The sequence below is a fragment of the Oncorhynchus kisutch genome, unplaced genomic scaffold (genome assembly GCF_002021735.2).
Source record: "Oncorhynchus kisutch isolate 150728-3 unplaced genomic scaffold, Okis_V2 scaffold1105, whole genome shotgun sequence".
Taxonomy (NCBI): domain Eukaryota; kingdom Metazoa; phylum Chordata; class Actinopteri; order Salmoniformes; family Salmonidae; genus Oncorhynchus; species Oncorhynchus kisutch.
The window spans coordinates 68,893-81,340 of NW_022263050.1; the positions used below are offsets into that span (position 1 = coordinate 68,893).

Sequence of the window (12,448 nt, forward strand, 5' to 3'; positions counted from 1 at the left end):
AAGGTACAGCAGAAGTTTATGGAGGGCTTTCAGAGGGCCAGCCAACTTTCTGATACAGACTGCAGTGATGTGAACTATTGAGCTCTACTCCTGTAGTGTGGCTTCAATACAGTGGCAGCTGCATTCATATAGCCAATTTTGCCACAGTCTATAACTTGCATGAATGTCACCAGATGTTTTTTTTTTGCTATATAATGAAGGCTTTTTTCCCTTCCCCCTTCATTTTAGGATGATAAGATGTTCAGCTTGGTCATGCAGTTCAGGCTGCCAGGAAACCACATGACTGAAGACCCTGTTTATAGAGTTGGCAAAACCTGTAGCTACACCCCCTGGACCTCCCGAGAGATTCTGTGCGACCGCAACTACATGGAGGCAAGTGAGCAGAGCATGCCCCAATGGACATGTTTATAGTCCCGCTTGTTGTACTGCCTGTATAAATGATCTGTCTAGAGCTACAACTGTCCCGTGTTTCATTTCTTCTGCGACACAACGTAGAGGTCTTGACTCTCTCAATTCCACTCGCGTCTTCAAAATGCACATAGGAGAACTTTAGCCTATTCTCAATGCATTTAAGGAGGCGAGTGGACAGATTGAGAACTGGCCCTTGATTTCCTATTGTATGGGAGGGAGAAAATGCATAGGGAATAATGGCCTTTCTTCTCTAGGTGTCTGTCAGAAGGACTCTTCCAGACATCCAAACCATCCCCAAACAGCCCACTGGGGGCCCGAAAGCAAGGAGCGGCAACTTCCGGAGGGGAGCTGAGGTTTATATATTTCAGTTTCTGTAATTTCACTACAAAATGACAGGATGGCGCTAAACAATGTGCGTTTGTTGACAATTTTGTTTAATTCATGTTTCCATTTCCTGAGACAGGCTGTTGCTTCAGGATACAAAATGACAGCAGTCGTCTTTAGTCCTAGCAAGAATGTCATGAATGTGGATGAGGTCCAAAGAAAGGGCTATGCAATAGCCAACACTCCCACACGGCTGGTGTTAAGAAGCCCTCATAATGCAGAGGAGACATACCTCCAGAATGTAAGCTGACCTCCATGAACTGGGTCATGTTTAGTAGAGCAAACATTTGGAAACGGTGGCCCTACCTGAACTCTGCAACATATTGTTAATACGGTGTGTCCTACTGAACACGGCCCTGGTGTGGTTGCCCCCTGAACAGGTAGCTGGGGTTCCGATGCGGGTGCTCTCAACCTCAACCTTCTTTGAGCAGAAGTGGCTGGTTACTCGAGTAGATGCCACGGCTGTTTGTCCAACACCAGGTTGAGTGTGAAATAATTTAAGAGCCTATAAGCCCAGTTCTTAATTGGCTCCAGACAAGACATTCATGTAGTGTTCAGTTGGGAAAATGTTTTGGTGAACTTTTTCCAAATAATGGCACAGTTTTCAGTTGCAAAATGTTCTGTTTTGATGTGCACTTGGCTTCTTGTGTCACTGCAGAGGCAGTGGCCTTTACTCCAGAAGTGATCACCTGGTACATGCCCAAGCACATAGACCCACTTTTCTCCTCTGATGCCTTCACCATGTTGGAGGTGTACATGGGAATTGACGCTAAGAGGCTGGACACTGAGGAAATGGCTGCCAGAAACTACTCGGTTTTAGTCACAGAGGCTCATATTATTGTTGAAATTCCGGTGGGGGCGGTTGGCGGCTACTTCAAGGTCAGCATTGGATGAGTAAAATGTTCCTGTCTTATTTGTAGAGCCCTTTATACTATAGCAGTTGTCAGTGCTTTGCAGTAACCCTTTACCATCTCTCATGGGTAAACTCCTAGAAACGTTGTCTTGTGTAAAACGTTTCTTATTGAGCAATTGTTTGCTTAACCAGGCTAATATACAATGGTTTGCAAAATTGTGAGAATTTTGCATAAAATTACACTTAAACATACTCTACCTCTTGTCTTTGCAGTTTGTCCTTTAGCCGCTTGAAATTTCAGACCAAATATCCACACTAAAGTATTGTTTACCTGACTTTTTAGGGAGGCGGTAGCTTTGCCACTGTCAACTGAATGCAAGCAACACTCGGCTGCTGTTTACATATTGCGCAAGTGTTTACTTTGCGTGTCAGTTGCTTTGAAAATGCACACCGCCAGAAATGCAAGTTGACAACCATACACCTACCAGCTTTCTAAAGTCTGGTAACCAATACTTTCCTTTGGATATTGTGTCTTAAATTACGAGTGGCAAAGACAAGTGGTAGAATAATTGTATTTAACATTCTGGCTTTTAAGGAACATTTACCTGTTTTTGCACTCAAATTGTATATTACAGCCTGACTGCATCACTCGTCTCCCTTACAGAGCCATATTCAGGATGACCAGTACTTTGTCACTTACACCATTGAGCCCATGCTTGAGTTGCTGTGGATCGAGGAGGTCGCACACGAGAACACCAGCTATAAAGTCCTCTTCCCTATCACAACACCTCCGATGGCCAGGCCTCCACAAGTTCGCAACTGTGAGTCTGGTTTAGTTAAATAGTGCCTATGGTAATTTGGGATGCCTGGGTTGTTCGTTAGGCACAAAACAGAAAATGTACTGAAACGGGGAGGCAATACCTGGACTTACCCAATAACAAATGTCAATTTTCAACTTCCATTGTACCGCATTTCAAAATGGTTTCCTTTGTTTGCCAATGAACAGACACGCCCTTAGACACAGTTCCTGAGCAGGCAGTGTTTGTGCTTGAGTTGGGGACCTTCAACCTTGATGTGGAGCTGCTGAACATCACCTTTCCCACCATGGTGCTAACTGTTGCAGAGTGCAACGCCAGGGGCTTCAATGTTCAAGAGCAGAGATCCCCGGACAACACCTTGAAGACCTTCAGGATGGAGGTGCCCTTCTCAGACCCGGTGGTCTTTAAGGAGGTGTGTTTCTGTTAAATGCAAAGCCACACGCAGTGATTTGTTCATGCCCTAATAAGTGGGCCACCAACAAAATATAAATAATGGCACAAATGTACTTTGTATCCCTCATTTACTCAAGTGTTTCCATTATTTTGGCAGTTGTATGCATTTGATTTAGAGGAATGAGGGCAACATTACTATAAGTATATAGTTTGTTTTAATAGTCCCCATATGTACTTAGTTGTCACTTGATGTTGAATAGAGTTCTGTTGCAACAATGCTGACCAATGCTTTTAACTTCACTACAGAGAAGGGCGGAACAAGGTGTCACAACCTTCACTCTTCAGCTGATCTACGGCCTGGTCATCTTTCCAGAGTACGCTCCTTTCTCTCACTCTGCCGTTGTGGACGCTGTACTGCTGGACATTGGTATGCCTCTGGACTACGCCAAACTACTGTTGAATGGTTTCCTCTCGTTAATGATTGCCCTGAAGGGAAATTGGCAGTGAAAGACCAACTAGCCATACTGTAGGGTTTTCCTATGCGGTCTTTCTACAAAGAAAATGTTAAGCTTTAGAGTATTTGGACCCAGTTTCCCTGTTCCTGATTTGCCAGGATTGTGTTTATTCAGTCCCACCGTAGCAAAACATTTTGCAATCTAAACAAGGGTTTCTTCTTGGACCAGTTCAAGTAGTACCTTCCTGTTTTTTGTGCTTAAATAATGAACACAACCCTGTTTGTCCTTGCAGTGCCACCCTCAGTCACTGGCAACTGTGATCAGGAGAACTTCCACATCACTGTGGACTACAGGAACCAAGAGCCCTTTTTTGTGGTCTTGGTTGGCAAGCGGCTGCTTAACCATGAGTTTGCTCAACAGTATTTAACAGAGGGCGACACAGACTTCACCATCACGTTGCCCTTCTCTTCGCCGGACGCAGTGTTTGAGGTACGACGCTCTCCCAAAACATGTTAACCTAAATTGCTGCAGCTAGCCTTGCATTCCTTACCCTGTATACATGCATACAATATTGGACTAATGAACTCTCCCATTGGTTCCCAGTCGGTTCACTCGTCCTCTGTCAGGAGCAGACTGGATGTGGCTCTGTTGAATCCTTACAACAACATGACCATCAAATACTTTTCCCTGGCTTGCAGCTTCCTCAAAACGCTGACTGGTTGGTTCTCAAACAATTACTTACGATAAATTGTCGTTTAACATGGTTACCAAACCTGGGTTCCTTGCAAATACCGTGAGTCTAAATGGTAGTGCCAGATGGGCATGGTTTGCATTTTTGGTGCTATTCCATTGGTTCAAGCTCAATAAGTGTAACAAATACAGAACCCAGGTCTGATGGCTACCTGTCTTTTGCTCTCCCACCTCCAAGAGTGTTTCTCTAACGGAACGATGACTGCGCTGGCAGTGAAGGTGGAGTCTGCTCCCGGTCTGAACCCCGGTCAGCTGACCCTGAGCGACCCCGCCTGTGGTCCCACCTACAGTGACGATCGCTTCGCCTACTTCCACTTCACTGTGAACTCCTGTGGCACCACCAGGAAGGTAAAATGACTATTACCCTGAGGTGATGTGTATTTATGGACTGTTTGCTTCTGCAGGCTGTAATAAGCAATTCCCCTCTACTACATAGTTTATCAACAATGTCATGCTGTATGAGAACGAAATCTCCTTGCCAGATGAACTTGAGGTGAAGCTGAATGCCACGACGTCTTCAGAGGAGGAATATCAGTAAGTGCATTACGCATCACAATTGTAGCTATTAGCTTTCATAAGGTTCATTTTTCTTCATCCATTGCTCAATACTTTGTATACAGGGAAAATGTGCCTCTACTACCAGTGTCCACTCCACTGCTTGACGTTTCCCCTATTGAAGTTGCTCACATCCCTCTTTTTAGGTTAAAGGTTTCCTGCTACTATGTGGCCAACATCACTCGCACATTGGCCTTTCTGACCAGGCCGCGTGACAACGAGCCTTTTGCCGAGACTGGGACGGGTCGACTAATGGTCAGAATGAGACTCGCTCAGGGTAAGCGTGCACAAATTCAGAATTTCAACTTGACCCCTAGCCTCTAAAAGAATCTTGGAAGGTCTCCTTTACAAAACCATTCCCAAAAATGTAAGCCTTGTGATATATTACTCTTGCGTTCTGAGATCTACAGGTGTGGCTATGTAGTAACGGTGAGGAGCTGATTTGGGAATTTGTCAGAAGCCTCTAGTGGGGGGTGGATAGTGTTGGCTATAAATGGCTTGTGTTCATTGGGGCACAACAGGATATGATAAACGAGCATTTCTTAATGGACAAGTTCAGATGGTGCCCACTGAACACGACCCCGGTTGTCTTGTTCTGTGTTCCAGACGCCTCGTATAACACGTTCCACCAGGAGGAGGACTATCCAGTGGTGAGGTACCTTAGACAGCCTCTGCACTTTGAGGTGGAGCTGACCACGTCCTCTGATCCCAAGGTAGCGCTGGTGCTTGACCACTGCTGGGCCACCCTCAACGAGGACCGTGACTCCCGACCCCGGTGGAATCTCATCATTAATGGGTAACATGTTGTTTTTGGGCCTAAACAAGTGTTATTCCACAGGTGTGGTTCCTGAGTAATTAGCAACCTATCATGCTTGGCAGGCCATTTACTTTGGCTACCGTGGCTATGCCCCCATCCATAGGTCGAGTGGTCACAATGCTTAAAAACGATGTGAGCCATGTGTGGTCTGTCACAGATCTCCACCCAATTTCACATGCTTGTTATCACTGAGTGGTCCCTGCAGCGTATCATTGGAACGGAACGTATGCTGCATCAAATCGACTCTAAACCGCGTTGTCTGAAATCATCTAAACGATGTTTTGTGGTGTTGAGAAATAAAGTTCTTCACAACTTTATTCCAGCTTTGCTTGTAAAATATATCAATGTTAACGTTATCATCTAGTCTAAATAACAGGTTGACTTGTTTTACAGTATGATGCGGTACAAGGGAGCCATGTAAATCTAGTATAGAAAGTATGGCAACCATGTTTGTCAAGCAAGAACTCCTAGAATGCTGTTCACTGCGCCCGTTGCCTGAGATCTTAACTTAGTTTGGCCACTTCAGCACGTGATAATGTTTGTACTTGTTACGGCGTACACATGACAAGTAGTTTACAGGTAACTATACAAAACGCCAATTGTTGTCACCTAGCACGAAAGCGAAACAGAGTTGCAAGATATAGCACAATCCATTATTGGGGGTTAAGTCCTTGGGGAAGGTATTGTGAAGAGTATGATGCAGGAAATATTACTAAGATCTGGGAATTTATCAACAATAAATGGTGAGGCAGACAGTTTTTCTAAGCTATATACCCCTGGAAAGGGAGGTCTGATCTGGCAACCCTGAGGTACCATAGTTTACACTCTGATGCCGTGTTCAAATCAACTGACGACTTCAGTGCATTAATGACAATGGGGGTACTCCAGTTGAGATCACCATAAGTCGAACAGACGCTTACGTGATAACCCGACTGCATTGTATGGTGTTAGCTCATATTCAGTACCACCTTCAAGTGTTTACACATGTGTCCATTACAATCTAGGCAAGAATCAGAAAGCATGAATAAAACGCTAAGTACATTATACCTATGGTACGATGCAGTAGAAACGACAACACGTGACACAGAAAATAAGGCACTTTAATAGGAATACACGCATGTCCACAGTTATTTGTAAGGAAGGCAATAAATGTTCAAGGACTGTATACTTGATCTGGGGAAGTGCTTGGGCTTTCTTTTGAAGGAAAGTTTGTCCGGCTCATTAAATTCTCAAATATAAATGGTCTGCAACAGTGAAATGGGCTACTTTTGTGAATGAATGAGGCAAAATTAGAAGTTGAAACGGCCTCTAGAAAATTAGCAGGTAGTGTGCCTTGGTCTGAGGTCAGCGCGGGTTAAATGTCCACATGTTGGAACGGTGAGTGCATTCTGACATCACGCGCATAAAATCAACTCCCACTGGGGCGACTGAAAATATTTGGAACTTGTGTGTGTGAAAAGGTTAATGTTGGCATTACCTACACCTTTTTACTCAATGTTATCCTTTTGGTTTGCTACAGTTCAGTGTTGTGCCAAGCTGATGGTCATTCGAATGGAAATCAGGAGCGGCTGGCAAGCTTGGCTTGCCTTTCCGATTGGTTTCATACAACTGCTTTTAACACTGACTGAATAGTTGTTGGTTTTGGGTTGAATTCAGGCACAAGTGACCTCTTGTGTTTAAAACAGTTGATGCACTAAACCTAAAGGATGGTTCAGATGCCTGTGCAGCATGGATGTTTGGAACTGAATAGGATCAGTTGACAGGATCCCCAGAAGTTGATGCCGCTTTCAATGGAATTTCCTGTCCTAGAGGAATGCGCTAATTGGAAGTTGATAAACATGAACAAATACCACAGTCAAGTGTAGCAGCATCTTGCTAACCTTATTTAGCTAGCTAATGTTCATATTTAAAAAAAATGTTACTACATTTTTTTATTTGGGTGAGCACTTTGCCACAGATGGACATGCTGGCCTAATTTTTATCTCAAGAATTTAAATTGGGTTACTATAGAAAGATGACTACTTTTTCCTACCTTGTAATGGGCTACAATGACTTTGCCCATGATTATGCACGCTGCAAATGACACTTTATTTTGCGGGTGCCTTTTCAGTATCTGGCTGCATGTTACACCAAGCAGTGTAGTGAAGCAACTTTATTGTCAACCGTTCATTTGGGGGATCGGGTTTGCTTTGAAATCATGCAATTTTACCATTTTTATGAATTGGTATCAACCTAAATTTGGCCATGTGGACACGGCGTAACTGTTTATTAAATCAGCAATGTCATAGCAGTTTAAAAAAAACAGGCTGAAATGTTTTGTATATCATAGGAAAAGACACAACATTCACATGGCTGTGCACAAAATGGGTTCAGATTTGTCACTTCAGCTGCAACTATATCGTTGTGCAAAATCCTTACTATCATCTGTCAGCTCAAGTGATTTGTACTGGTGTGGGTGTTTCTCTTAATGTAACGTCTTCAGATTTCACATTCCTTTTTGCTAATATCTGGCAGTTAAACCGTAAAGGATAAACCTCCCAAAGATGCAAATTAAAAAAGTAGGCCTAAACTGTCAATGCGTAGGTTAGAGCTGCGCCGTTCACAGAAGTCCTCCATGTGACTCCGATGCCGTGGGTGTGGAATTTATTTTGTGACCAATTTTTCTCCAACAGCGGAAGAATTGCTCTGGCGCATTGCATGAAATTCTTGTTTAAAATGAAGTACTTGTGTTGCAAAATATGATTGCCTTGTTGATGATACCGACTGTCTATTCGGCAACTTTGGTTAAACCACGATCAATATTCTGGTCAGACTACAGGCGACCTTTCTGGATCATTTAGAATTTTAAGAACCATTTAGAGGGACATCTCACCTCATGTCAAACATGTATATTCTATTCCATTGACATCTGTCATTTTAACAAGCCATTGCAGTAGACCAAAATAAATATTGTTGACGGAAAGCCCAATTTCTGTTCTTTAAAATAAAATAAAAACGTAGGATTTGGGGTGCCGAGGAAGCGGTTTTAAAGTTACCGTCTCCCGACTTAAACTCTAGACGGTAGAAATCTATTAAATTGATAGTCAACTTATTAACTTTACATCGTATCCTCCTTGCAGCTGCAAAAACCCCAGCCTTATGATTCAGTACTATACAAGTTGGTTTAATTGAATTACTAGCTAACTAAATAACACAGGCTAAACACACAGGTGACACAATGACAGCTTGTTACAAGGTTTCTCTTCACACCCCCCACCGTTCTGTAAGGGACGCTTATCATTGATACATTTTTGAACACACGAACCGGCACCAGCTTGGAGTACAGGCATGAATGTATTTGTGGAAAGGTAGGTGGTTGGTCTTCTCTCTGATTGGCTACATGAGGTCAATGTTGTTGGTTGTCCGTGGCTCCAATGACTAGTCTTGAACAGAACTACAGGATGGATTTTCCTTTCACACGTTCTGGAAGATAGGCTAATCAACCCTGTTGCTGATTCCTCAGTGGGTGATGAGTAGGATGGTTTGGATGTGGTAGCAGAATGGTCTTTAAGTTAATTTTCTAGGTTAGGAAAGTTCCAAACGTCTAGCTTGCGCCTCACGGTTTTCTGGTCTAATGTTAATTTCTGTTACCATTCCTTTTATGCACTCAGAGATTAGCTATATAAAATGAATTTCATATTGGTTTTATTTTGTGATTTTACTAGAAACGTGCTTACTCTACAGGTAGGACGTCTCTAGCCTTTACATTGTATATGAAATATGTTTTTTTTCAAGACAAAGGTGATTGTTGGGTAAAGCCTGTTAGCAAAAACATTCCTTTAGTTCATACTGGAGGGGGAGAAAGAACCCACTTCTGCTGTAAATTGATCTGATCCTCACAGGACAGTCATGACACCACCACAAGACTTTGTACACAAGGCGGTTGGGGTTTGCAGCGTTTTCTTGTTCATAACTTAGTCCCTCTCTCTCTACACTGGCAGCTGTGAGAACCCCGAGGATCCATACCGTGTGGTCTTCCACCCGGTAGAAGTTGACGCCAGGGTCCACTTCCCCTCTCACGTCAAACGCTTTGAGGCCTATATGTTTTCCTTCGCCGAGGATGCGGTTGAGCAGAGTGGCCAGGTAACAAAGTTCACCCAACAATCTTTATTCTTTAATTTTGTGTGAGTGGCAATCATCCCTTTAAAAGAATTTTAACAAAAAAACTGACACCATCAAATCTTTGATTCCTAGGTCTTTGTCCATTGTGATGTGGTCATCTGTGATGCCAGTAGTCCCACTGGCGGCCCCTGTAGTGGACAATGTGTGAATCAGGACAACCTGAAAAGAGGTAGGTCTTGTTTTATGCTTTTCAGACCCTGGCAGACCATAACTGAACTAATAGGTTCGCTCTCTCTCTCTCTCAACAGATCAACGACATGTCAAAGACCTCTTTGAGGAGCGTCATGTATATGTTTCTTCTGGATACATTCTTTGGGTGTAATGTATTGTTCTAACATGACAAATAAAGTATTCTATATAAAACAATCCTAACCGTTGGAGCTACCTTAACACCATGTCGTAGGCTTGTCATCTGACATGTATCAATCAACCCTTTTGTAAGCATGGAACTCAACCATCCACCGGAGGGAGAAGTGTTGCACACCAATTTCCCGTCTAGGACAAACAATGGGTGACGAAACAAAAGCTTTCCGTTGTCCAGTAGGATGAACTGACTCAATGTTATAGCAGATGGTGGTTTGCCAAAGTGAAACCAGCAAGGCTGTGGTTGGATGCAGTGTTGGTAATTTTCAACTGAAATTACAACTTTCCTTGATACCTCTCACTAGCTTGGTTTCCATCCAATATGGACATTTCTTCTTCAATGATATGCATGTCAATCTCTCATGGCTCAAATGGGAAGAGCATGACTTCATCGCTACTTGTTTGTGTAAGAAGTGTTGACAAGCTGAATGTACCGAGCTGTCTGTTTTAAACTCGCGCACAGCTCGGACACCCATGCATTCCCCACAAGACATCTCTTCACAATCTCCAAGTCCGATCTACGAAGGTAGAGCCATGAATACGTTGCAATCTATTCCGCATCAGGATAAGATTTCAACACACACCGTACGGAACAGCGGGGACTGAAGACACTCCTTAAAGTTGCGAGCTTGCACCGTGGGACGGTTTCATTGCTCCAGACCACCACAAGGGGAGTTTGCACAATCATTATGCATTTGGGTCCCAAAGACTAATTTTGACACGAGCCACACTTGCCTTGTGGCGCTCAACGAAGATTGCTGACAAAACAGATGGAAGTTGTCTTAACGAGTCAAGCAAATGTACAATTTGAGAGGAATGTGATAATGTAGAGACGTGGCTATATATATATATATATATAATATTTTTTGGTCAAAATTAAATTACGAAAATCTCTATTTAGCTATTGTTAGGAGAATGAATTTGTCTTTCTGGGACTCCTGAGAACCAACAAACCAGGATGTTGTCTTGTGAAACAGTGGCTGTAAAGTATCTAGCTGGCTAAAGCATTGACTGCACAATTGTACGCTTGCCTTGCAATGCAGCTAAAGTAACATGGCTTGCTATTGACTTGCTTGAGTCGGATTAAAAATAACTGCCACTCTGGGTATGGACCCTAAAACGTAGTTATGAACTAATATTCATTCCAATCAATGACCCTCAAGTCTGAATGGCATTAATGAAGCCTAGAGTAGAATATACCTTTATTGTGCCAAGAATGCAACACCTATATACACACGTATTTTAGTTAATACCACGTATGAGATTCCCATCTTGTAGCCTGTACATTGAATATATTCACCAATCATGTACTCTTCCTTGGCAAATAAAGGTGTGGTTCTGGTATGACAGACACTTACAGTCATATCAAACGATGCGGTGTCTGCATGTATGTATTACAATTGTACACTTCAAAAGTGTTTACTGCTCCTGGGATATCAATGTTTACACATTGTAACTATACAATAGACTAAACATGATTGATTTGTAATTCATATATACAGGAAAAAAACGTATGCATATCTAACTCCATTAATCTGAGGATACAGGATAATATTTCAACCAGTGGAGAATGTGAAACACTTTATTGAAAGAAGTGCATTTTATAATATTATACGAGCTCAATCTTGGGCGGGCAGGTGGGTAGAGCGTTGGACTAGTAACCAGAAGGTTGCAAGATCAAATCCCTGAGCCGAGAAGGTAAAAATCTGCCCCTGAACAAGGCAGTTCCTAGGCCGTCATTCTTATCTGACATGCCTAGTTAAAGGGTAACTACACCCCAAAATCGATATGTCTTAATTGGTTTCCTGCTAGGGTTTTAAACGTTGTCGTGGACAGAACATCCAATCATGTTATATTTCTATTAAAAAGGTGTACATTTTAGAGAGCGAAAACCTATAGATGCAGGGACAAACGGTCAATGGGGAAATGTAAATGGAGAAACATTGAAGGAAATTTAAAGGGCCCTAATGGACTACAGACATTGACAGTCTCCTAGCCTAAAAACAAATGCTGAATGCACTGCCTAGATTTTGAGGGAAACACTGTCCATTATTTGATCAGGGCAGGGAAGCACTAACAAACTGCATTTAGTCCAATAAAAAGAACATTAGGGTGATAAATAAAAGGCAGTTGCTCCACGCATGACACGAGAACCCTCTGCTGGAGCAAAACGCTTACAGCACCTGGTATTCCCAGGTGGTCTCCCATCCAAGTACTAATCAGGCCCGACCCTGCTTAGCTTCCGAGATCAGGCGTACTCAGGCCGGTGTGGTCATAAGCAAAAAACTCTCTCGGTGCACTATGTAAAGTCAAAGTGAGTCTGATTAATAGCTGTTGCATTTTCACCATTTAGATAAGCATCTTTGTGTCACTCAAAGTGGAAGAAATTGCATATACTGTAGCCATAATTTGTAGCACAGATTGTTGGATGAAATACAAACTAACCTTGCTTACTTATTTCAAAGCGAGGGCACATATTTCAGCCTTG

At 42.8% G+C, this 12,448-nt stretch overlaps 1 protein-coding gene and 1 pseudogene across 4 annotated transcripts in view; one reads left to right on the forward strand and one right to left on the reverse strand.

Moving 5' to 3' along the window:
* The window catches only part of LOC116364613 (uncharacterized), a 29,033-nt gene extending 19,064 nt beyond the window's left edge, over positions 1-9,969 (forward strand). For 2 of the 4 annotated variants that reach the window (XM_031817635.1, XM_031817633.1), the window contains 17 exons: positions 229-372; positions 666-764; positions 875-1,036; positions 1,176-1,275; positions 1,454-1,674; positions 2,313-2,469; positions 2,655-2,878; positions 3,166-3,286; positions 3,607-3,803; positions 3,918-4,032; positions 4,243-4,412; positions 4,501-4,598; positions 4,766-4,896; positions 5,226-5,415; positions 9,417-9,558; positions 9,670-9,766; positions 9,846-9,969. In XM_031817635.1, the coding sequence (XP_031673495.1) occupies positions 229-372; positions 666-764; positions 875-1,036; positions 1,176-1,275; positions 1,454-1,674; positions 2,313-2,469; positions 2,655-2,878; positions 3,166-3,286; positions 3,607-3,803; positions 3,918-4,032; positions 4,243-4,412; positions 4,501-4,598; positions 4,766-4,896; positions 5,226-5,415; positions 9,417-9,558; positions 9,670-9,766; positions 9,846-9,919 (2,442 nt within the window). In that variant the 3' untranslated portion in view covers positions 9,920-9,969. The remainder of the gene's footprint in view (positions 1-228; positions 373-665; positions 765-874; positions 1,037-1,175; positions 1,276-1,453; positions 1,675-2,312; positions 2,470-2,654; positions 2,879-3,165; positions 3,287-3,606; positions 3,804-3,917; positions 4,033-4,242; positions 4,413-4,500; positions 4,599-4,765; positions 4,897-5,225; positions 5,416-9,416; positions 9,559-9,669; positions 9,767-9,845) is intronic. The other 2 variants (XM_031817634.1, XM_031817636.1) reach the window with 2 other exon arrangements.
* A 2,162-nt stretch (positions 9,970-12,131) lies between these two features.
* On the reverse strand, positions 12,132-12,240 carry LOC116364616 (uncharacterized; annotated as a pseudogene).
* Between the last annotated feature and the right edge of the window lie 208 nt (positions 12,241-12,448).